Below are 27,099 nucleotides of genomic sequence, written 5' to 3'. Positions count from 1 at the left end.
CCTTCTTACTCTGACTCCTCATATTTTTTTCTCCAGTGAGTGGCAGTTCTGTGGGCAAAATGTCTTAATGAGAGAGGTCAGAGGAGAATGGCCAGACTGGTTCAAGCTGACTGAAAGGCAACAGCAACTCAAATATCCACACGTTACAACGGCGGTGTGCAGAAGAGCATCCCTAAGTACACAACACATCGAACCTTGAAGCAGAAGACCACAAACATACAGAAATGCACTCAGTGACATCTTCATTAGCTACCTCCTGTACCGAATAAGGCAGCCACTGAGAGTAGATCTCTGCAGCCCTCCTGACATAGCAACCTATTCAACTGTTTTGCGTAAAGGAAATCTGTCTGAAGATAATAAGAAAGATTGAGCATACTTTTTATACGTCATCGTGGCTATCCCTCAAGGTCGAGGATGATGGTCTTCGTTCTGAGGAAGTGACCCACAGAGCGAAGACGCCTGTGCGTGTGTTTGTTTAACGTGTACTTGATGTTGCACTCCAAGAAGCAAACGATACTTCACAAATCAACCAACTGATTCCAATGGCATGGAAACTACAACGATTGGAGCTGAAGGATTTGTTACAGCCATCATCCGCCTTCACAGCCATTGAGTTCGAAATAACTTTGTCCGCCTGTTCCTCTGTTGTGGTCTTGGTTGGATTGTTCTTTGTCAGGGACCTCACCCTCGACCTTACCGCCATGGGTGACCCTACCAGGAGCATTGCTGTGGGGATCACAGGACCACACAAGCTTCTCCACCATGACAAGGTGACAATCCACGGAGAAGATACTTTTTATTCACCACACTGCAAAAAATACCATCAAATAAAGAAGCAGAAATGGTTTGCATTCCCCATGAAAGCCCTTACCTCAGTAGTTTTCAGTGCAACTTTTCTCTAATATTTTCAGCATCCATAAACAATGAAATGGAAGAACGACACCAACCCTCCTTCTCCCTCACCTGGTCACACCTGTCAACTGCCAGCCTGCAGCCTGTTCCATCCCCCCTCACCTTCTCATTCTGGCTTTTGCCCTCTTCATTTCCAGTCCTGATGAAGAGTCTCAGCACGAAACGCCGACTGCTTATTGCCCTCCATAGATGCTGCCTGACCTCCAGTATTTTTGGTGCTCCCCATTGACTCTAACTGTGTTTTGTTTTTGCCACTTTCCTATCAGCTTGCACCGACACATTGGGAGCTATTTACAATGGCCAAAGCAGAGATGAGGCATCCCTGAGAGCGAGGAATGGACGATATTTGGACAATCTAAGCATTGGGCCTGATTGAAAAGGCTAGGGTGTCAGGCCAGAGGCGAGGCGATGGCCGGTTCTGCCCGTTCTGCTCGATGCTCCACAGCGATCACTCAGCTCCGCGCAGAACCGTGCTGCCGGCTGCAGTGATGCCTGGCTTTGCGTCTGTGGTTTCAGAATGTTTACTTGGTTTTGTGCTGAACTGTGGCTTTTGCCTGTTCCAGAAGCAGTCTGCTTGGCTTTGTGTCTTTCGTAAAAATTCAGTTCTGAAGCAATTTGCTTACTTTTATTGTTTGCATGATTTGTTTTTCCCCCTCTTTCTGGGCATTGGGTGTTTGACGGTCTTTCTTTTTGATGGGGTCTTTTGAGGTTTCTTTGTTTTGCAGCTGCCTGTAAGGACACAAATCTCATGGTGGCAGAATGTACACATACTTTGATAATAAACGTACTTCCAATTTTGAACTTACCAACCAAGACATATTTGCGATGTTGGAGGAAATCAGAGCACACAGAAAAATCCCTTGCAATTGCAGACAGAACATGCAAACTCTACACACATAGCACTGGTGGCCAGGATTGTGGGAGGAAGGCAAATGCAATGTTAGCATTCATTTCAAGAGGTCTAGAATACAAGAGCAGGGACCTGATGCTGAGGCTTTATAAGGCACTGGTGAGGCCTCACCTTGAGTATTGTGAACAGTTTTGGGCTCCTCATCTAAGAAAAGATGTGCTGGCATTGGAGAGGGTCCAGAGGATGTTCACAAGGATGATTCCGGGAATGAAAGGGTTATCATATGCGGAACGTCTGATAGTTCTGGGTCTGTACTCGCTGGAATTTAGAAGAATGGCGGGGGGGTGGTATCTCATTGAACCTTTTTGAATGTTGAAAGGCCTTGACAGAGTAGATGTAGAAAGGATGTTTCCAGTGGTGGGGGTGCCTAGGACAAGCAGACACAGCCTCAGGATAGAGGGGTGTCCATTTAAAACAGAGATGAGAAGAAATTTCTTTAGCCAGAGGGTGGTGAATTTGTGGAATTTGTTACACAGGAAGCTGTTGAGGCCAGGTCGTTGGGTGTATTTAAGGCAGAGCTTGAAAGGTCCTTGATTGGACATGGCATCAAAGGTTACAGGGAGAAGGCTAGTGAGTGAGGCTGATGAGGAGGGAACAAAAGGATCAGCCATAATTGAATGGTGGAGCAGACTCAATGGGCCAAATGGCCTAATTGGGCTCCTATGTCTTATGGTCTTATTGTACCAGAGTCGCTGGTGTTGTGAGACTGTAGGTCTACTAGCCGCACCACTGCACGGGTACAGTTGGCTGCCAGCATCCTCTACGCAAATTTCTGAGGGAGCTACTAGTACAAAACAAAATGAGAGCAAAGAAGGATAATCCAATATAGAGCTCTGTTGAAAAGTTGTTTTAGACTCTAGCTTCCTGGTATCACATTCCTACTGTTATATTTAGAGGCTAAACTTATTTAGTGTTGTGATCACTCAAGTCGAATACGATGTTCTCCTAAAGCAGGGGTTCCCAACCTGAGGTCCTCTGACCCCCTTGCTTAATGGTGTTGCTGTATGGCATAAAAAAAGGTTGGGAACCCCTGTCCTAAGGCGTTATCTATTGGTGGGTTCTCAAGGGGCTGAAGAGGGGATGCAGGATCCACATATTCTGGTGCGGTGCACGCAAGAGTAAGTGGTGGCCGTGGTTGGTAGTTGGGTCTTCAGCTCTCCTTTTGTAGCTGCCACTTGCTTTCTGAAGCATAGTGGATGTCATTCTCATGTCGTCCCTGGTGGTCAAAGGAAACATTTCAAAGCTAATATTACGATCAGCCCGAGAAAAGTTCAACATTACATCTGAAAACTCGGAAGTCATGGCACTCAGTGGATAGACGTGGAGGAAACCTGTGCTGAGATTAATATTATGGTTCAAACCAGTTTATTGTTTTGAATAAATTAAATACTTAGCAGATTTTGGGCAGCAGGGTAGTGTAGTGGTTTGCACAACACTTTACAGCACAGGTGAACTGGGTTCAGTTCCTGTCACTGCCTGTAAGGTGTTTGTACTTTCTCCCTGTGACCATGTATGTTTGCTCCGGGTGCTTCGCTTTCCTCCCACAGTCGAAAGACTTACCAGTTGGTAGGTTAATCAGTCATTGTAAATTTTCCCATGATTAGGCTCAGATTAAACCGGGGGGATCGCTAGGCAATCCAGAAGGGCTTATTCTGCATTGCAGCTCAATAAAGGATCTCGTGCTCATGTCGCTGAGTATTACTGTAGCTTCACATAGTTAATCGAACAATTTTAGACTTTGCCCATACACGAAGCAGCAGTTTTGTGTTGGTTGTTTGGAAAGCTGTTAGCATCTTTCTTGTGACTAAAACAATGCTATCTTTGTACCACTGCAGACTGGAACACAGGCATTGCCTCTCTATCCTACTTACTGTAGTGGGTTTGGATTTAGTTAATCAGAAAGAGGTTTCAGTATGAATTGTCTGCTTTGTTGGGGTAAGTGCTGATGGATTGCTAAGAACAATTCCAACCTGGTGTTTCCGGAGGTGTCCTGGAGGGAGTTAGACTATGCAATGGGATGGCAAGCTGTGTCAAGAATGGACATGCTTTAAAATGCACTAATTCTTTACTTGTGTCAGAACACATTTAATTTAAACAAAGTCAGATGCCTGGCTACCATTTTCAACTGCTTATTTTTCCTTCTGGAAATAAAAACATAACCACTTTTGACCAAGACTTCTAGTGTTTATTTTCTTTGCTTAATGTTTGCAGTGTATGATAAAGTGCTCGGGAATGAAATACATTTTTAGACTACAGCATTTCAGCTCTACCAATTTTGTTTGCTCTGGAGAAATAAAAACATCCTGCATTGTTACATACAGGAGACTATCCAAAGATTTCATTTTTATCTTTGTTTTATGTAACTAATTGAGGGTTCTCCATGTAGAGCCACACTCTAGGAGTTGTGGTGTGTCATTAATTCCACAGCACACTGGGCTACTGTGGTATTGTGATTACATTACTGAACTCGTAATCCAGAGACATTGGCTATATTTCATTTGGAGTTTGAGGAGAGTTGGTATGTCAGCACAGACACTCGCAAGTTTCTACAGATGTGCTGTGGAGAGTATTCTAACTGGCTGCAGTACCATCTGTTATAGGAGTAGGGTTACTGCAGAATGGAAATAAACTGCAGAGAGTTATAAACTCCATCATGGGCACTAGCCTCTACTGTATCCAGAACATCGTCGAGGAGCAATGCCCCAAAAAGGTGGCGTCCATCATTAACGATCCTAATCACCCTGAATATGCCCTGTTCTCATTGCTGCTATCAAGAAGAAGGCACAGGAGCCTGAAGGCACACACACAATGATTCAGGAACAACATCTTCCCCTCTGCTGTCTGATTTCTGAATCGACATTGAGCCCATGAACAATACCTCACTACTTTTTTATTTTTATTTTCGCACTGCTTAATTTAACTATTTAATATATATAATGTAATTCACAGTTTTTCCCTTTACTATTATGTATTGCAATGTACTGCTGCTGCAAAGACCACAACATTTATGGCATATGCCCGTCATAGTAAACATGATTCCGATTCTGATTCTGACCTAAATGATTAGGAAATGTAATCTAATCCCACCATAGCAGATGTGAATGCAAATTCAATTGAGATGTGGGAGTGTTAATTTAGGACTAGTGACTACGTGGATTGTTAGGCAAAGCAAAGCCAATGACCTTTAGGGAATAATTTTTGCTCTCCATGCTCATCTGCCAATTAGTGGCTCTTCGTGAAATGACCTAACAAGCCACTCAGTGGTAGTGTTAGGCACAGTGGGAGCAGTATTTCAACACAGGGTCTACAACAAATCAAGATGGCGGTTCCCACAGTCTCCTCAAGGTGAATTAGGGTTGAACAACAAACCATGCAGCCATCCTGTGATTGCTAAAGGATAAATTAACATTTAATTTGATCACTAATGCGCCAGAATTTCATCCTGAATTTAAAAAGATTAGCTTTATTTGTCACACGTACATCAAAACATACAGTGAAATGCATTACAACAGGAATTCTGCAGACGCTGGAAATTCAAGCAACACACATCAAAGTTGCTGGTGAACGCAGCAGGCCAGGCAGCATCTCTAGGAAGAGGTACAGTCGACGTTTCAGGCCGAGACCCTTCGTCAGGACTAACTGAAGGAAGAGTTAGTAAGAGATTTGAAAGTGGGAGGGGGAGGGGGAGATCCAAAATGACAGGAGAAGACAGGAGGGGGAGGGATGGAGCCAAGAGCTGGACAGGTGATTGGCAAAGGGGATATGAGAGGATCACGGGACAGGAGGCCCATGGAGAAAGACAGTGGGGGGGGGAATTTCTCCCTGGGCCTCCTGTCCCGTGATCCTCTCATATCCCCTTTGCCAATCACCTGGCCAGCTCTTGGCTCCATCCCTCCCCCTCCTGTCTTCTCCTATCATTTTGGATCTCCCCCTCCCACTTTCAAATCTCTTACTAACTCTTCCTTCAGTTAGTCCTGACGAAGGGTCTCGGCCTGAAACGTCGACTGTACCTCTTCCTAGAGATGCTGCCTGGCCTGCTGCGTTCACCAGGGAAATGCATTATTTGTGTCAAATCATATCAGCGAGTATTGTGCTGGGGGACAGTTCACAAGTGTTGCCATGCATGCCCACAATGTACTAACCCTAACCCTAACCCTAACCATGTATCTTTGGAATGTGGAAGAAAACCAGAGCTCCCAGGGGAAACGTACAAACTCCTTACAGACAATGACGGCAACCAATCTCCGATTTTCACAGCTAGCTGCTGTAAAGCACTGTGCCAACTGCTACACTCCCTTGCAAGAATATGAAATAGGGGCTGGAGCCGACCGTATGAACCTGCTCCACCATTTACTAATAGCATAATGGGTGATCCTTAATGTCATCTCTGCCTTCTTGCCCTATGTGCAATTTCTGTATATTCCTTCACGTGCACAGCTCCCTGGAGTAGACCATGGTTAAGAGATCCATATACGGGTACTGTATATTAGCTGACTGACTGTGGCTAGGTGTCTTGAAAGGAATTTAAGATATTTCTTAGTTTCTTTGTATTTTATTACATGTGCTACTGCCGTGGAAAAGAAGTAGCGGCATGATTTATTTGTACTGTGAGTAGCCCAATACTGTTGACATTATGTGAAGTTTCCTGACAACAGACATAGCTTGGACTGTGTCCATTGAAATAGGGGGGAAAATCATTTGAAACTTCTTCACAGTGGCATTCTTTTTTATAGTTGTAGCTTGCTGCTTTACAGAAAGGCTCTTTTGTGTTCCAGTCTAACAGAATAATTTCTGATTATAGTACGGACAACCACACTCTGAAGTAGCCTCTTTGAGGTTACCAGAGTATGAGCTGTAACCACGACTTCTGGGATAACTTTACAAACTGTAAGTAAAGTGTAGCCTGTTTGGTTGTCTGTAGCTTGAATTTAAAATTAGTATGCTTAATATTATAAAGTTACCAGGCTGCGTAGAAAATGGGATACATGTGCAAACTTGAACTATATTTAAAGACACTTGGTGTGGTACAGCTACAGCTGGAAAAGACTGAGATCAAAATAAGAACTATGTCTTCAAGTCACATGTTCTGTGAAAACCTGGATATAAAGGTTAAGAAACAGGTGCAGGAGTAAACCGAATAATCTCTCTGCCCTACAGAAATGTTGTCTCTAGTTGTGGCAAGAAATTTGTGTGAGGGAGCTAAGCTGAAGTTGCTGTAAGTGATCTGGTAAAGGACAGGCGTCTCACAAACAGACCTGTCTAATTTTACTCTAATTGGTTCCAGAATGATTTTACTTTCATGGTCCAGGATTTGAAATGTATAACTTTGGCAAAAGTGCAGAGTGAGAAGTTACAGTCCACTATGCATGTTGCTGGTGTGTTCTTTGTTGGCTTCAAGGCAAAGGAAAAAAATGTGTGTTGAGTAACAAACAGCAACCCATAAACTCATTCTGTGTCCTCAGAGGTCCCATACACATTGAACTGAAAATCTTGGGTAAATGAGGCCAAGTTCAAAGCTCAAAGTAAATATTATTTTCAAAGTATATAAAACTCTGAGATCCATTTTCCTGCGGGCAAACTCAACAAATCTATGGAATACTAACTGTAATGTGATCAATGAAAGATCAACCAGGGTGCAGAAAGACCCTGAAAACAAACCGTTAAAATGCAAATATAAATAAATAGCAATAAATAATGAGAACAGGAGATAATGAGATAAAGAGTCCCTAAAATGAACACCTCAATGGATGAGCAAGTGAGAGTAGTTACCCCTTTTTGTTCAAGAGCTGATTGTTGTGGGAACATAAGAAAATTGCCCTGTTATTAATACACCCTGTAAAATATTGTGGATATACACACTATGACATTGTAACTCCCACAATGGCATTTTATACTTGCCATTGGATTCAACCTTTCCATTCAGAGGAATATTTTGATTATGTCATCCATGCTGACCAGTTAAACAGATTAGTTTTGAAAATAACTTATTAGGACAAAAGACTTGGAGCAGTCTTTAAGTTTGTCTATTGAGTAATTGAGGAATTAAGACCTCAGGCAGGTCTCAAGTTTAATGTTCTATGTCACAGTAGCAGTAGGGGTAGTATAATTGGCTTTAAGAAGTTGTTTTCATTGGAAAATCAGTGAAGGATTAATTGTATCATGATCATACATTAATAAAGACTGCCGGAGAGATAAATAAGAGAGATGGAAATTTGTAGAAGTTGGTAGGAACACTTTTTACGATAATCACCAACAAAAGAAAATCTGCAGATGCTGGAAATCCAAGCAACAAACACAAAATGCCGGAGGAACTCAGCAGATCAGGCAGCATCTATGGAAAAGAGTACAATCACTGTTCTCTTTTCCATAGATGCTGCCTGGTCCGCTGAGATCCGCCAGAATTTTGTGTGTTTTACTGTAATCACCTTGATTTACAAAATCGGGCCTCTGCTGAATTGTTAAAGTATAGCCAATCAAGGACTAAGGATAAGCCAATTGGAAGATTAACCTGCAATCTGCTTGGTTCAAAACATGAGCTGCAATAAGCGGGACAGTCACAAAAAACAATTCGGTCAGGAGGTCACACCACCTCATGTTCGGTGATGCAGTACAGGGAAAAGAAGGTAATATCTGCTGCTCACCAGCATTGCTGGTAGATAGCTGAATCAGAATGTATAAGTTAAAAAGTTATAAGTATAAGTTAAAAGGACAAGTTATAAAGTGCTAATTAAATTTATTTAAATTTGAAAAGCAAAAACATATATACTAAGTGAATAAGTAATAACTATTGAGAACATGAGTTGTAAATTTCTTGAAAGTGAGTCCAAAGGTTATGGAATCAGTTCATTGTTGGAGTGAGTGAAGTTATTCCCTCTCATTCAAAAGCCTGATGGTTGAGTGGTAATAACTGTTCCTGGACCTGTTGGTGTGGGACCTGAAACTCCTGCAGCTCCTTCCTGATTACAGCAGTGAGAAGAGAGCATGGCCTGGATAATAGGGGTCCTTAATGATGGACGTTGCTTTCCTGCGACAGCACTCCTTGCAGATGTACTCAGTGGGTGGGAGGGCTTTACCTGCGATGGTCTGGGCTTTACCCATTACTTTTTGTAGGCTTTTTTGTTCAAGTGCATTGGTGTTTCCATAGCAGGCTGTGATGCAACCAGTCAGTATACACTCCATCAAACACCTATAGATGTTTTTTAAAGTTTTAGATGACATGCTAAATCTTTGCAAACTTCTAAGTAAAGGCACAGCAGTCCTTCACTGTAATGACATTTAAGTGGTGGACCGAGGATAGACTCTCTGAAATGATAATAATGAGGAATTTAATGTTCTCCACCTCTGATACCCTGATGAAGACTGGCTCATGAACCTCTGTTTTCCTTCTCCCAAAGTCAATAACCAGCTCCTGATTTTGCTGACATTGACTGAAGGGTTCTTGTTGTTATGGCACTATTCAGCTAGATTTTCAGTTGATTCAGCTAACAACAGTGGTGTCGTCAGCAAACATATGTATGACATTGGAGCTGTACTTAGCCTCACATTCATACGTAAGATACATGGAGGCTTCTAAATTGGAGAGTTAGATAATATGTTATTTATTGAAACGGTCTTTCTTCTTGGCAGGTCTTTACTTCCCATGGTCCCACTGTCATCATGCCAACATGGTTCTGCTCTCGAGAATGGTTTGACTCCATTGGAAAGTTTGACGAAAGTGGAAAGGTGAGTACACTTAGAATACAGGATAAAGGGAGATTCAGAGGCTTTTTATCCACTTTTCTTGCACTGCCAACATTTTCCACTTAAATTGCTGCATCCAAAGGCTTTCTGCATGAATGTGGAATTTCTGAAAATGCTGTCAGCTATCTCTGGTATTCTGCACTGCAAGGGTGCGCCCCGCGTGGGGCACAGTGGCAGAGTGTAAAGTTGTATCAGTAGTGAAGCTACTTGAACGACCTGTGCCAGGTTAGACATGGAACAGTGACTGCATTTCCCTTCAACCACATGGTTCTTGAACCAATCAGCACAACTCTAAACACTACAGTTTAGCAACTGGCTGATCACTTTGCATAAAATTGAGTTCTTTTTTGTTCTAATTGTGTTTTCTCTGATAATAATTGTGCTTAATTTATGTTTTAGTTGTGAATGTTGCTTATATGATGCTATGTACCTCTGATGATGCTGCAAGTAAGCTTTTCATTGCACACGTGCAAATGACAATAATCTTGACGATGACTTTGAGGCAGGTTTTAGTTAATTTATTGATTTTGAAATTGTTTTAATAGTCTGTAATAATAATCTACAGATATTATCTCTTAATGGTTTTAATACTTTTAAGCCTCAATATCTGGGTCACCATCTTTTCCTGGTCAGAAGCTGAATGACTAGAGGCATTGATGGTTATCAAGAAACACTGCCAGCATTTCAGCAACAAAACCTTATCTTTCACATGGGAAATGTCCCGAAGGGCTTCCCCAGAATAAAAGGGTCTAAAGCACACTTATACCTGACCACTGATTGTTGTGAAGAACCACCCTTAGATCAGTTTGTCCCTAACTTCTACATCTGCCTGTTGAAATGCAGAAGGCAAAGATAATCTGGAGACCAAGATGCCAACGTGTATCTGATCTCCTGCTGCGCCACTGGACTCGTGACTGACAACAGCTTTAAAACACAAACATACGAGGATGAAGGGCTCAGTGCATGGGCCAGAGCTGTAGAAATGTAGAATTTTTGATGAGGTTTAATGGCTGGAAGAAGCTAGGGAGAAAGGAGGGTATTTGTATATGAGAGAAACTGTTAAGATCGTAACAAATTTGTATAGCCCAGACTGAAGGCTAAAAAAAGGTTGTGTGGAGGTGGGGGAAATTCCAAAGCAGCATGACCTTTGATAATCAGATTCCCCAATTAAAATACTCTAATTTGATAGAAACCATTGAACATCTTGTGCACAGTATTTACTTGCTTAATGTTTCAGTGAATGGTTCTGTAGTATCATTGAGTCTCATTAACGTCATGCTTCAAGAGGATTAAATACAAACATAAATTTTCTCTCAAAGGAATTTTATTTTAATTAAACCCAATCCTGGCTGAGGAGGAGTTACCGGGGCTTTGATGTAAACAGCAAAGTGCAGTAATTGATGTGCATGTAGGCAGATTGCATGGGCCAAGAGTGAAGAGTTGCAGACCCTGCTCAAAGTGTCGGGACTGCTGAGATAGATCACATGCCATGAAGGGAAAGAGGGAAGGAAAGCTATCTATGATGTGGTTTCATTATCATTGCAGTCCATGTCTGTTACTGAGTCAAGTTGTCTGGATAGCAATTGTTTGTATAGAAATTCATCCCTTTCTGGTATTATCATTAAGCTTGAGTTTGGCACAGAAAGTAAATTATTTCTATGTCCCTTAATTGGGGTAGAAAAGAAAGCAAAGGCCCAGAAGAGCCTAGCATGGCAAGCACTCAGCAACATCTGCAGATCATAATCATTCTAAACATTCCTTGAGTAACTACAAAGGAAAAAGGGATCTGCTTATTCATCATTTGGTTAATATTTATGAAGGTATTGAGATGGCAGCATGCAGAGATGCAGGGCTTCTCCAGCACACAATAATGGTGCTAACTTTAAATTCTTAGATAGTATTTCAAAGTTTCTAGTCTGGGATTTCAGTCAGCCAAAGCTCTGTGAATACAGCTGAACTCTTAGACAAAATTACGTTTAATCCGCTGGCAGCCAAGTTAATAGCGGTGCTCAACAGAATAGGGATTCTGTGGACAGCAGGCCTCGTGACAGCGATCTGGCCTGAGAGGCTCAGCCGAGATTATGGGCAGTGTGAGAGGAAGCAGAAACGTGGCAAGAGAGCTGGGGCTGAGAGCTAACTCGGCTAGACTCTTCCTGGCCAGTGTCCGCTCACTAGATAATAAAATGGACTCACCGAGAATGAGAATGAACACACAGAACTACTACTATGTCGACTCAGGCCTAGGGGGCTGGCGTTGCGCACAATGACGGACTCTCCACATCTCCCTCTCCCTCATCAGTGTGTTCAGTTCATCTACATTAGCCGCGCCGCTGTCTTCTAGGAGCGTGTTGACCATAGTCTTGGGAGGGCGCCCAGGGTTCATCCTCCCATGCTTGGGCTCCCATATGATGAAAGCTTATGGAGTGCCAGACCGTCTACTGAGAATAATAGAGTCTAGCTATACCAAAACCATGGCGAAAGTTTTATCACCAGACGGAGAAACAGCAGTGTTCGAGCTCCTAGCTGGTGTGCTGCAAGGAAACACTCTGGCACCATACGTCTTTATAATCGTCCTTGATTACGCTCTACGTCAAGCTATCAAAGATCATGACAAGCTTGGTTTTACCATAAAACCAGGACGAACCAAAAGGGTCAGACCAGTTACGCTCACAGATCTCGATTTTGCAGATAACATAGTCCTGCTCTCTGACCAGATGGAGGAAGCACAACAGCTACTGACAAAAGTGGAAATTGAGTGCAATAAAATTGGACTTCTCCTAAACGCTAAAAAGACAGAGTACATGGCTTTTAACTGCGACGAAGGTACTCTCAAGACGGTAAAGAATGATACCATTAAGAAAGTCTTTGACTTCAAGTACCTCGCGTCAAGAATGATGAGTTCGGAGAAGGACATAAAGATATGGAAGGTGCTGGCGTGGAGGGCTATGAACGACATGAAGGAAATCTGGAAGTCGAACCTGACCAAGGGCTTAAAAAGAGGATCTTCATAGCAGCTACAGAGTCCATTCTCATGCACAGATGTGAGAGGTGGACATTCGCCAAGACTATGCGAAAGTCTCTAGATGGTTGCTATACACGAATGCTCCAGATGGCTCTTGACGTGAGTTGGCAACAGCACATGACGAACATCGAGCTCTATGACAACCCACCGATGCTCACCACTAAAATCAGGCGAGAAGACTGCAACTAGCGGGGCACTGTCTACGCCACCCCGAGCTACCTGCCAGCCTAGTCATTATAGGGGAGCCCAACACACTGAAAGAGATGGGAAACTGCTGCATTCTGGTTTGTGCTGAAACATGGTTAAACACCAATATACCTGACTCAGTGCTTCAACTCGACAGGTTGACCTTGTTCCATTCAGACAGGAATTTGTGTGTACGTTAACGAAGGTTGGTGTACAAACTCATCTGTAGTTAGCAGTCACTGTTCTGGGGCAATTGAACATCTTACAATTAAATGCGGGCCACATTATCTGCTCAGGGAGTTTACTGTTGTGTTCATCATCACTGTCTACATCCCCCTGAGCTCAAACACCAAGGAGCCCACTGGGAGAGCTTTAGAGTATCGTCAGCTCTCTACAAAACAAGCATCCGGACGGTCTCTTCATAATTGCAGGAGACTTCAGTCATGTTAATCTGAATGACAATTTACCCAAATTCCACCAACACGTCACCATGGTCACTAGGGGAACAAATAGACTGGACCATGCTTATACAGACATAGTACTTGCAAAGCCATCCCACACCCTCATCTTGACCTGTCTAACTACATTTCCACAACGTTAATGCCGGCATACTGTACTCTGCTGAAAATGGAGACGAGGACCATCACTGTATGGCCTAATGAGGGAATCTCGATGCTTCAGGACTGTTTTGAATGGACTAACTAGCAGTCATGGTGGCCGCCACAAACAGAGAAGACACAGACCTTGTGGAATATGCCTCTTCTGCCACCAGCTACATGAGTGAGTGTGTAGATGACGTTAGTACCTCAAGAACTGTCATCTCGCAACCCAACCAAAATCCTGGCTGAACAAAGAGGTGTGCTTCCAACTAAAAGCCCGGGGCATTTCCTTCAGGTCCAGGAACGGGACAGCTCTCAGCAGCGATAGAAACCTTATCCGCAAAGCACTCCAGCATGTGGTGAAAACTGCCCAGCGGATTATCGGCACCCAATTGCCCACCATTGAAAACATCTGCCATAAACGCTGCCTGGGCAGGGCGAAAAGCATTATTAAGGATGCATCTCACGCTAACCATGGACTTTTTACTCTCCTCCCATCCGGTAGGCGCTACAGGAGCCTCTGCTCCCACACCAGCAGGCACAGGAAGAGCTTCTTCCCTGAGGCTGTGAAACTGCTGAACCTCTCATCACAGCGCTAAGCAGTATTGCATCCGTATTGTACTATCTCAGTACTTTTATATTTGTGTGCTGTAGCACTTTTTTTTATTCACAGTTATTTTGTAAATAACGCTATTCTTTGCATTTTTGGTCAGATGCCAAATGCATTTCACTGGTTTTGTATCTGTACATGGCACAATGACAATAAAGTTGAATCTAATCTAATCTAGTCTAAGAGGGCAAAGGCTGCCTAGAGACAAAAAATAATTTAGGCCACACACTCACCTGACTTCACCTGTCATCTTCTAACAGATGCTGCGAATCCTCAACAGATCAGACAGCATCCATGGACAGAGGAACAGACATGTTTCTACCATCAGTGATGATTCTGACAATAGAACTGACATATTGACTCTGGTTAATGTTAACGTGACATGCTAACACCCGCATGGGCCCCGGCTGTGCCTGTCTTTTCCTTATGTTCCATTCCTTCCCTGGTAATGCTCCCCAACTCTTTCTGTGCTACATTGACGACTGCATTGATGCTGTTTCATGCACCCATGCTGAGCTCATCAATCTCATCAAGTATGCCTCCAACTTTCATCCTGCCCTTAAATTCCCTTGGTCCATTTCTGACACCTGTCTCCCCTTTCTCATTCTCTCTGTCTCCATCTCTGGAGACAAACAAGCTACTGATATCTTTTATAAACCTACCAACTCTCATGACAATCTTGACTATACCTCTTTCCACCCTGTCTCCTGTAAAAAAAAAGTGATATTCCCTTTTCTCAGTTCCTTCATGTCTACTGCATCTGTTCCCAGGCTGAGGCTTTTCTTTCCAGAATACCAGGACTGCCTTCCTTCTTCAAAGAATAAGGTGTCCCTTCCTCCACCATTGATGCTGCCCTTACCTGCATCTCCTCTTTCTGCTGGCCACCTGCCTTCACCCCATCTTCCTGCCACCTTAGCAGGGATAGAGTTTCTCTTGTCCTCATGCATGAGCCTCTGCATCCAGCACATCATTCTCCACAACTTCCACCATCTTCTATGGGACCTTACCACCAAACACATCTTTACCTCCTTCCCCCACCCCCCACTCTTCACTTTCCACAGGGATCGCACCCTCCGTGATTCCCTTGTCCATTCATCCTTCCCCATTCATCTCCTTCCTGGCACTTATTCCTGCAGTCAGAAGAGGTGCAACGCCTGCCTATTAACCTCTTTTGTACTCTTTCCCCTCCCCTCACCTTCTTACTCTGGCTTCATCCCCCTTCCTTTACAGTCCTGAAGCATGGTCTCAGCCCAAAATATCAACTGTGTATTCATTTCCATAGAAGCTGCCTGACCTGCTGAATTTCTCCCGCATTTTCTGTCTGTTACTTTGGATTTCCAGCATCTGCAGTATTTCTTGTGTTTACATTACCTCTGGTTCACTTGCAGCATCAAGAAAAATAAAATGTCTATAAATTCTCACAAGACTCATCACAACATTTTACCATGCTGCTGTCATTTGGCAACTTTAATAGTGGGTGTACCTAGGAGGATGGGGCTCCACTCTCTTGTCAAGGCCACTTGGGGGTGGACGCAGAAAAGATTTTCTGCATTGAAAGAGTGCACCCTTGTGCACATTGAATATAACAGTGTGGTCCGAGCCTGTGCAAACAGTAGGTTCAGTGGACTTGCTGCTTTTCAGAAGACCTGCTTCGTTGCATGGTCCTACTAAACATGCTGAAAGCCAAAGACCATATGACTAGCTGACAGATAGACCCGATTCATTTGTATACTGCAGAAAGCAACCATATTAACATTCAGTCGAAGTGATGGATGTATTGAGAATTCAAGTCCGTCAAAAGGATAATTAGCATTCTTGGCTGTTCTCAGGTGAAATACTGGAATCCACTTCACACTGGATGACCCATCACATTCAGATTTCAATTTACAGGGACAGTTGCAGGAAACAGATGGAATATTACTAGTCTACATGTTGACTGAAGCTTTATTCTTAGCAAAACTCCTTTTTAGACTCAAGCCGCAGTTGGACATTTTCCATGTTTTTCATCCTTCTTACTATTCCTTGATAACTCTTGTCCTTTAGACAACCAGCTGTACTTTCCTCTTCTGGCTCTGCCTTCACAGTCTAAGGACTTCATTACATCTCCAAATATCACTTTTCTCTCCGCCTCACCTGGAGGATCTTTGAACAACCAAAAATAGACTACTTATTTTTCCCTCTACAAATGTTGCCATTGTGGATGGATATATTGTTTCCTGCCTACATCCTTTTAAGAACCAACCACATTTCTCTGTGACCATTGCTAATACCCCTACTCAACCTGTGTTAAAATCAAGTTTCACCATTCCAGGTCTAGCGCAGTTAAATGCTTTAAGTTTTTCCCCTAAGGTTGTGAGACCAATGAATACCCTGCCATCATAGAGGTCTTGTAATTAGGACAGCAAGCTGTTTACTGTGTGCTTGTACTACACACTACATGTATTGTGAATTATATTTATTAATGGAAATATTTTGTTTTATGTGTTTTGTGGGCATATCATTATCTGGAGGAACATTGTTTTGTTTGGTTGTGTATGTGGGTGTATGGGGTGCCAGGGAGGGGTAGCACCTCTGGTGGGAGAACATGTCACGTCCTTTTCAAGGCGGTTAGTCCACCTTTGGTCCCCACCTGGCACTGAGCTCTCACCTGTGGCTCCCCGTAGCTGTTTGCATGCGACAGCGGCCATACCCCCGGCAACGGCTTCGACAAGCCAGCTAAACCAGGTGAAGGTAGCCGACGGGTCTCAAACCCTCGGTGAGATAGGGAGTTGTCTATCCCAGCATATGAAGACAGACTCCGGCTATTGAGCGGATGAGACCAATGGAAGGTCCAACGGTCAAGAAGGCGGTCTCTGCAAGCGTAGTGGAACATGTAGAGCAGGACAAGACACAGAAGACGTCCTGGTCATCCACTGCACCTAGTCCCATCTCCAGCCATCTCGACTCTGTCTTGCCACTGGATCCAGATGGGAATTGGGAAGAAAGAGTGAGGCAGATGCTGCGCAACTCTCCCTCACTTAAATCCAAATCACGCGCTAGTCTCGACACCATCTATGGTGTCGAGGTCTTCATCGACAACGACGATGGACGAACAACATATGTATAGAAAGATGACAATAAACTTGAACTTGAAGTTTTTCAGTAAACTAGATGCTTGCATTGCAAACCCTAATCTGTCATTTATGTATATCTCTAGGGTGTTCCTGAGGATTTGCTGTTCTTCTATGAAAGTCTTCGGAAAGGAGGAGGCGTGTTTCGAGTGGATCATTGCCTTCTTGTCTATCGCTATCACTTGGAGGCTGCCACACATGCTGTTTTAGAGTAAGGCTTCACTCTGAAATTTTGACTTTTCAACTTATTTTATACTCCCAATGTTCTGTTTGGTCTTGGATGTTGTACTTTCATCAGTTCAAAAATATGTGTTAGCTACCTTAAAAAATTAGAATGCTGTCAAAACAAACATGAGTGTTGGACTTAACCTGCAACTCCTCAATGAGCTGTTAGGATAATTATCCTATTATGTTCCTTTTGATCTAGTGTCTGAGGTAAGTAGTGTGAAGGTGACAGCTTTTCATATTCTTTCTTTTACGTATTTAATGTGTGCCAAAAAACAGCAGTTGACACATTTATTCCATGAGTGAGGACCTACATGATCGTTCTATGATGAATAAAAATATTTTTTCTCACTCAGATGTCACATTGGACATTCCTCTTTTCATCCTGGGCATAGACTTGCAACCAAAATGATTTATTATCACTTCTTTAATCCATGCTGAGATAGTGTGGTGCCCAGCACAAATCTCTGAAGAATACAGTCTTCCTACTATTAACATACTCTGTTTGTCCTAGGTAGCTTCACCAAGTTATTACTCTGCTTTGACAAAATAAAAAAAAATCATTTAGTTAGAGGTGTCTTACATAAATAGAAAAGAGGGAAGAAAATCCCATTTAATCATACAAGTTTTGTACACTCGGAAGGAATTAGAAAAAGAATACTCAAGACCTGGGCTTCAAGGATCAAAAACAGCAGCTGAAAGAATTCCTTGTTTTCCATTACTCAAATTACACAGCATCTGCAAAAAAGTTCACTCATAAACCATTGCAAAATAGTGAAAAAGGTATTTGAAAGATCTTATAAAAGTACGTAGGTCTCGTCAGCACCAAAGATATTGATCAATGTCACGGATATCAGGTTGTAAGAATTATTAATGTGGTCAAGATCCTCGCTCCTAAGTTTCAAGAAAGGATCTGTCTCCAGTGAGTACATAATATTCACCCAGCTTCACTAGGAATCATATGGCACATCTGCACAGTTTCAGTCTTATGCTGCCAGCACAGAAGTGAAAAATACAGATGTTAGTGACTAACTTTGATGAAAACTATCAAAACAGGAAAATGGAAAACCTTATTTCACTTTGAAATGAAACTCAACTGGAATATAATTTTGAAGACTGTTCACAAGAATTATCTCAATGACTATTCTAGATTAAATGACTGTATAGCTTAGGTTGTTCATAAAGCTACTGATAACTCAGTAAGTGAGAAAATTTCTATCAGGTTAAGTAGTTATCTGTCTTGGGTCCAGCACATACTGTAAGTGCTATTACAAAGAAGGTGCAGCAGCACCTGTACTTTCTTAGAAGTTTGCACAGATTTGGCAAGTCAATCTAAAACTTTGACGAACTTCTATAGATGCGTGGTGAAGAGTATATGATGGGAACATCAAGGCCCTTAAACTGAAAAACCTACAAAAGTCATGGATACAGCCCAGTCCATCACAGGTAAAGCCCTCTCCACCATTGAGCACATTTATATGGGGCATTGTCTCAAGGACCCCCACCATCCAAGCCATGCTCTCTTCTCACTGCTGAGGTTCATGAGCCTCAAGTCCCATGCTACCAGGTTCAGGAACAGTTATTACCCATCAGCTATCAGGCTTATGAACCAGAGGGGATAATTTCACTCCCCGCAACATTGAACTGATTCCACTACCTATAAACTCTATATCTTATGTTCTCAATAATTATTGATCATTATTATTATTATCTTTTTTGTGCTTTCACAGTTCGTCATCTTTTTCACATTTTTTGTTTGGTCGTCTTTCTTGTATGCAGTTTTTCATTGATTCAGTTGTTATTCTTTGTATTTACTGTGGATGCCCAGAAGAAAATGAATCTTAGGGTTGTACTTTGATAATAAATTTACTTTGATATATTTTGCCAATTAATCTGCTGACTAACCTAGCAAACTCCACATAGACAATACCAGAAGAAAAGACTGCCCCCGAGATGTTGGAGCTTGAGACAGGAGCCGTTCTAACTGTGAGATCATACTGCCCATATTGTGTGCTTAGCTAAGGCTTCAGAGGACAGATTCCCACCCTGCAGATCCTTTGGAAATGGGAGAGCTGTTGCTAGAGCAAACGTCTCAGTGTGAAGTTCCAAAGTGTTTGTGAAGAATGATTGGAAGTTCCATTTCTGATAATGCCATCAAGATAGGACACATATAGAAAATAAAACAGAGGTTAAACTTGGGGTCTGTAGCTAGGAAAGGTTATTTTAGATTGAAGGCATGAAAAGATTGAGAGTATTGAATATTTTGAAACAATGATCATAAGACCTTGGCCATCTGTGGTGAAACTTGTACAGAGCTTGAAAATTTAATTACTATGCTGTCAATTTCTACCCTACTCTCACTTTCACATGATTTATTTCTGATTCTTCACTTCCCTTTCTGGATACCATTGTATCCATGTCGGAGATATGTTAGTGTCCAATATCCATTCTAAGCCCGTAGACTCCCTTAGGTATCTCAACTGCACTTCCCCTTATCCTGCCTCCTGTGAAATCACCACTCTATTCTCCCAGTTCCTCTGCTCCATTGCATCATTTCTGAAAATGAGATTTTCCATATAGTGCCTTTGAAATGCCTTCCTTTTCCTAAGCCATAGCGATGGAGCCTAAGACGCTGTCTCATCTGTTTCCTGCCATCTCCTACATTTCCTGGCCTTGTGCCAGGGCAAGGATGATGTTCTGACAAAGGGTCTCAGACCTGTAATTGTTTCCCTTTCTACAGTTGCTGACTGACTCAATGAGTATTTCTACAATTTTCTGTTCTTATTTTAGAGTTGAAGCATTAGAGGGATTTAAAAATTTTTTCACTTTCTGTGCATCAACCTCGCACCTGATTATAAGAGTTAAGAAATGGGAATAGGAGGAGGCCATTCAGCCCCTCACACCTATTCCAACATTCAGCAGAATCATGGTTGATCTCCCCTTAACTCCTACTGATTATAAACCTATTCAATCTCTGTCTTAAGTAAGCCAAAGTTCTGCAGCCCTACCATTTGCTGTGGCAAGGAGCTCCAACAACTCACAACTCCGAATGAAGAAATTCATTGTCATCTCAGTATGAATGCACCCACCCCTTATTAAAACCCATGTCCTCTGGTTCCTCCCGTAATAGGAAATATCTCAACATTATTGCTGTCATTTTCTCATATAAACCACGTTGACAGTTTATATGACAAATAGGTCAAATAAATTGTGACCTATTTGATCATTCCTGATTTGTGAAGCTTCTCTGAACTGCTTGAAATAAAATAATATTTACTTATTGAGGTATAGCACGTAATAGCCCCTTCCAGCCCTTCGAGCCACATCACCGAGCAATCCCCCAATTTAATCCTCGCCTAATCACGAGACAATTTACATTGACCGGTTAACCTCCCAACCAGTATATCTTTGGACTGTGGGAGGAAACCAGAGCACCTGGAGGAAACCCACGCAGTGATGGGGAGAATGTAGAAACTCCTTACAGGCAGTGTCAGTAACTGAACCTTGCTCACCAGTTCTGTACAGTGCTGTGCACCAAAATTACTCGCAGGGCTCTAGGTGTATGCTGACGAATGCAGTATGTTGTACACTTTAGTTAGTTTTCCCTACCTCTTGCCGCACTTGTGTACTCACTTTCAATGTTACATGCACAAGGAACCTCCATCCCTGCACCACATCCTTGCCTACCTGCTTATTTGCTGTGTTTAAATAATACTCTGTTCTTTTGTCTTCCATTTCACATTTTTGCAATTTTTCCAACTCACTTATCAATATCCTGCTGTAAGCTGTTCACATCCTCCTCACAATTGGCCTTCGCAGTTTCTGAGCTGTCTACATATTTGTCTACTCTGGATTTACTTCCTTCCTGGCAGTCGTTAACCGCACCCGTTTTCACGTCGACGGCACAGCAGTGGAAACTGAGAGCAGTTTCAAACTCTGGGGAATGCACATCTCATACAACCTTTCATGGTCCCAGAACACATCCTCCACAGTCAAGAAAGCCTCTACTTTCTGAGGTGGCTGAAGAGAGCTGGACTGTGCACATCAGTACTCATGATCTTCCACAGATGCGCAGTTCAGAGCATCCTAGCATGCTGCATCACTGTGTGGCACAAAACCTGTACTGTGGTGGACAAAAGGGCTCTACGATGGGTGGTTAATGCACCAGCAAACCCACCATAATGACATATATGCAGAAGGGTGCTGGAGAAAGGCCAGAGATATTATGAAGGACTGCTTCTCCAACTCCCATCAGGGACGAGGCTACGCAGCATCCAAGGCCAGGACCACTAGACTCAAAAACTATTACACCCGCAAGCTGTCAGGCTGATCAACAATTCCACCCATTGACTCACCCACCAACCCCAACACTACAACACCTACATCAACCACTCCTGTCCACAGTCTCTCAGTACCTTCATCCCCCCTTTACAGTTACTTGTACATTGTGTTTTATATACTTATATTTACATTTATTGTGTTTTTTTATCCATACGGTGTTATCTTTAATACTGCATCAGATCTGGAAAACAATTATTTCATTCTCCTTTATGGTCATGTATTGAAAAATGGCAATAAACTCAAACTTGAATATTCATATTGCAAGCAGTTTTGGTGACAGTCTTTGGTACCCAGTTGGTTATAGGTCTCCTTGCTGTAAATGATCCCCTTATCCCTGCTCTCTGTTTCTATGCCAGCATCTACTACTATACCATGAGTTGATATCTTGTGAGCTAACCCTCTGTCAGACACTTTGTCAAAAGATTTATAAGGCTGGTTCCCCACTATCCTCTCCAGTCAAGACTTCCTCAGAAAAACTCTAATAAATTTGTCAGACACAGTTTCCCTCACGGAACTGTGCTGACCTTGCTTGATTTTGTTTTGATTTTCCAAATGTTCTGCTGTTACTTTTTCCAACTCTAAATGTTTGGCTAAGTAGCTTATAGTTACCTGTTTCTTTTTGCCTCCCTTCCTTTTAAAATATATTTAATCACAGAAGAATTTTCCAATTCTCTGGCATTTCTCCAGAGCGTAAGACTTTATATGACTTTACATAATTTTTTCACAATTGTACTTAATGCATCTCTTAACAGTTCTTCTCCAACACCTTATTGTTCCTGTCCTTCCCTCTTAAAAGTCAAATATCCCTAAGTAATAAGTTCCTATTTTTGAATCCCTAGCAATCATGTTTCCATAATGGCTACGATATCATACCTCATTTGCACACCTTTCTTTATGCTATTAGTTGGCCTATGAGTGTTTTGTACATTAAGATTCAAAGCCATAAGGCTTGTTTTTGTGTTACATTTAACTATTTTACATTTTCTTTGTACAGTGACCTTGATTTCCCTGTTTTCTGTTTTTAAATTCTGGTCTTTTTTTCTCATCACTATCTTTGCTTCTTTCTCCCCAGGATGTTCCTATCACCTTCCACATTAAACAGATCACCCTTTGCACGATGTGTCACTATCAAAAAGAATACACCATCAAACCTATCTCTACCCCTTCCTTTCAACTGTTCAAAAGGGCCATTTGTAGCATACACAAATGCTGGAGATCAGGCAGCATCTATGGAAAGTCGACATTTCGGGCCAAGGCCCTTCATCGGTACTGGGCAGGGCAGCTTAGCAGCTCCTTTGTTCCATCTCCACATCCTCAGAGTACATTCCTAATGCAGCCACTGGAGTTGCAACACATGTTCCCACAATCCAAGGACTCAAACAGTTCTGCCAAATGAAGCATTCAAGTGGTTTGCATCCAGTAATTACAGTGTGGTCTCCACTACACTGAAGAGATCAGTCTTGGACTGAGTGTTTGTGGAGTATCTCCCCTCTAACTCTCCTTTCTTCACCTACACTGAACATCTGCCTCTGGCATCTTGCATTATTCCAGTGAGGCCTTTATCCAGCTTGAGGAGCAACACCTCATCTTTCATATGGGTACTCTGTAACCTTCTGAACCCAATATTGAAATCAATGGTTTCCAGTAACTTGCTTCTTGTGTTTACATTAGAATTGGCAATTTCTGCTGTGAGTTAACCACTTCTGATGATAACCGTCCATAAACTTTGCTTGATCTGTCACACATGACCAGCATTCTGCTTTTGGTTCCAGGTTTCTGCGATAACCTTGACCTGGTTTCACATGCCCCTTTGTTTCTTCTCTCAGTCTTCCTTCATACAGCTACCAACCAGGTGACTATGTAAACTGAAGGATAACTTGGGTAACCCCCTCCTATACATTCCTCCCATGTTCTCGATAACTCAAACTGAACTTGTTTTCTCAATTTCTGCCAAAGATTCTTCAATGGCATTTCACTTCTCCAGTGAGAGCACTATCCATTCTCCTCATCGTCACTTCCATGCAAATAGATCCCTCTTTATCCTATCAGTTGAGAAAATGTACTTCATTATCATCTCATGAACATAGTAATATGACATTACCTTATGTGATTTTGAAAGCAAAAATTAGTTGGCTGATACTTCCCTTTTTGAATTGTTACTTTCTTCTGAAAACACAATTGTGTTTAACAGATTTTAATGTCTAAAAGGGAACTTGAAAAAAAAATCTGGTTTTATTTTAGATTTCAGGGACAAGTTTGAACATAGTTATTAATTCCCTTTTTTTATTTTGCATTTGTAATGGTTTACCCAAATGAGGCCATGGAGCAATTTGATTTATTTTCTGCCTGGGGTAGCAGAACAAGAATGTTTTGAAATTTGCAATGCAACTGTGGTTTAATAACTAACATCAGCCTCCCAGATAGTGGCCAAAGGGAAAACAAACAGGGTCAGAAAGCAATAACTGCTTTGAAGTATTTAGTGTTTATGCCTTGGAAATAAATCACCTTCTCCTCCTGTCCTTGAGATTGATGCATGACTTTTTGCTGGTGACAAGTTTCTTAAAATTTTAAGATGTGCTTGAAGTCCTACTACCGCGCCTACTACAGATTTATTAATTCCTCCCTATAACGAATCAATTGTAAAGCACGTTCTTACTGGAGTGTGAAAGGAGGGTTTTAGGAGTAGTATAGAGACTTTATGGATATGAGACCTTTTCTCATGGAAATGAGAATGTAAGAAGTAGAAGTGGATAAAAATCAAAAAGCAAAACTGCAGATGCTGAAAACCTGAAATAAAAACATAACTCAAAGGTCAAGCGGCATCTGTCAAAGTTTCAGGTCCAGAACCCTTCATTGGGACTGATAAAAAGAGTGATAAGAGTTGGAGCAGAATCTGGCCACGCTGTCATAGGCGTACAGGGAGTAGAGGAAGGGGCTGAGGATGCAATCTTGTGGAGCACCAGTGTTTAGAATAATCATTGCTGCCTATCCTGACTGATTACAGTCGGTTGGTCACGAAGTCAAAGATCCAGTTGCTGAGACTGCAGATGTTGGAATCTGTAGCAACAACCAAACTACTGGGGGAAGTCACAGGGTCGAGCAACATCAGTGGGGACATTTAAAACAATTCAACAGATTGTTTGTTGGATACATTGCAAATTATCCTGTTATCCAAATCATTCCTCTTGATTCTGAACTGGGACTCTAGCAACCCCCGTGTGGCAATCCTCTGAACATGAAAATGACCTAAACACAAAATAATGCTGGGGTCAACGCGATACTCACAACACGCTGGAGGAACTCAGCAGGTTGAGCAGCATCCATGGAAAAGATCGGTCGATGTTTCAGACCGGAACATCGACCGATCTTTTCCACGGATACTGCCCGACCTGCTGAGTTCCTCCAGCATGTTATGAAAATGACCTGTTTGTTTGCTGTACACTATCCATTTACACTGAAACAATACCTGCAATACCTTTTATTTCTTAAACTTGGTTTAATAATCTCTAATGTGGCATCTTATTGAAGGCTTTCAAATACACTTGCAACCTGATTCACCCTTATCTGCTGATTACATCCTTTAGTGATCAAGTTGGAATCAGCACATGTTCAATACACTCAGGAAAAATCAGAACTAGTTTACATACAGTATAAGTAATGTATAACCAAGTTATGTCTGATTGTTTTTTATCTGGTGTGTCAATTGTTTAATTAGTCTGGCCAATTAGGAATCTGTTGTTCTGGGAAGATGATATGTTATAAGGTGGATCTGTCAGGTGACCAACTGCAAGAGGGTGTGAGCAGAGGCTGGAGGCAGGTAGATATGTTATATCCAGTTATAGCCATGGGTATTTCAGTAAGTAGCATCATTTTAAGACATTTTTGAAAAATCTATTGATGCTCTAAACCATTGAATCCCGGACTGCAGACTCAGATTTCGAGTGCAGTTCCGCTTTAGGAAAACAGAAGCATGCTGGTTTGGTGATACGATTGAAATGCCAGGCCTTAACCCCCACCTCATCAACTCATGACTATCCTGAAGTTGAATGCATTCTCTGGAACATAAAATTGAAGATCTCAGAGCAAGATTGCTGTACCAGAGGGACATCAGGGGTTGCTTTATACTTTGTTTCATGGAAACATGGCTATCCCCAACCATTTCAAATGCAGCACTCTGATGGCTTCATCATTCTCCACCAAGACAGGACAGCTCAATCTTTTAAAGCTAGAGAAGATGGAGTATGCTTAACTCATCATGGTTTACAGATGAGAGAGATCTGTCTCAGTCCTGCCCACCCAACCTGTTCAAATGTTGTCTGTTGTATCTACCGAGGGATTTTCTGCCATCATGCTGGTTGCAATGTACATTTGACTACAGGCCATTGACAGGCAGGCACTGGAGCACCGTAATCAACAGACATGAAACAGAGTTTCCTGATCCCTTCCCTGTCATTGCGGGGGATTTCAACCAGGCCAGCTTGAACAAGTCTCTGAACAGCTGCCACCAACATATCACCTGCGGAACCAGAGAGGCCAACACACTTGATCATTGTTATACCACCATCAAGAACGCTTCTGTGCCATCCCACGCCTACACTTTGGAAAGTCAAATCATCGGGCTGTACTTCTACTCCTAATATATTGACAGAGACTAAAGACTGCAGCACCAGTAGTAAGGACCAAGAATGGAGGCTCATGGGAGGTGAAGGGGCACTGCTGTGAGTCAGTGGACTGGACAATATTCAGGCAGTCATTTTTGAATCTAAATGAATACAGCACAGTTGTCACCGACTTTATCAAGGCCTATGTGGATGAGTGTGTGCCTTCAAGAACCAATAAATTAGGTACTTTAAGATTCAAATTCTGGGATCCTATTTTGAATTTAACATACCCAAATCAAAAGCCCTGAATGAACTAGAATATTCATAGTCTGCTGAGGGCTAGATCTGTGGTATTCAAGACCAGTGATTCAGAACTATACATGAAGTCCAGGTATGACTTACAGGAGGCTACTTTAAGAGCAATTAAATAATCCCGATTGAGGTTAGAGATGGAACTGCATGCATGTCGGCTCTGGCAGGGGTTGCAGGCCATTACTTCCTACAAAGCAGAGCCTAACATCATGAATGGCTGTCATCCATCATTACGGGCTCCCATCACCCAGGAGATACTTCCTTCTCGTTGCTACTATCAAGGGGGAGGTACAGGAGCCTGAAGACACACAGTCAATGTTTCAGGAACAGCTTCTTCCCCTCTGTCATCAGATTTCTGAATGGACAATGAATCTATGAACACTACCTCATTATTTTTCCCTCTCTTTTTGCACTACTTACTTAATTTATTTTTAACATATATTTCCTTTTGTAATTTGTAGTTCTTTTATTATTATGTGTTGCAATGTACTGCTGCTACAAAACAACAAATTTCACAACATATGTCGGTGA

The 27,099-nt window shown here is 42.2% G+C and overlaps 1 protein-coding gene across 11 annotated transcripts in view; it reads left to right on the top strand.

Annotated features, from left to right (window-relative positions):
• The window catches only part of b3gntl1 (UDP-GlcNAc:betaGal beta-1,3-N-acetylglucosaminyltransferase-like 1), a 385,172-nt gene that overhangs the window by 209,554 nt on the left and 148,519 nt on the right, over positions 1 to 27,099 (top strand). For 10 of the 11 annotated variants that reach the window (XM_072242369.1, XM_072242370.1, XM_072242368.1 and 7 more), the window contains 2 exons: positions 9,449 to 9,544; positions 17,176 to 17,300. In XM_072242369.1, coding sequence (XP_072098470.1) covers positions 9,449 to 9,544; positions 17,176 to 17,300 — 221 coding nt within the window. Of the gene's footprint in view, positions 1 to 6,625; positions 6,710 to 9,448; positions 9,545 to 17,175; positions 17,301 to 27,099 lie in introns of those variants that run through there. The other variant, XM_072242376.1, reaches the window with a different exon arrangement.

Source organism: Mobula birostris, chromosome 24, assembly GCF_030028105.1.
Source record: "Mobula birostris isolate sMobBir1 chromosome 24, sMobBir1.hap1, whole genome shotgun sequence".
Classification (NCBI taxonomy): Eukaryota; Metazoa; Chordata; class Chondrichthyes; order Myliobatiformes; family Myliobatidae; genus Mobula; species Mobula birostris.
This window is presented reverse-complemented; position numbering and strand designations above follow the sequence as displayed.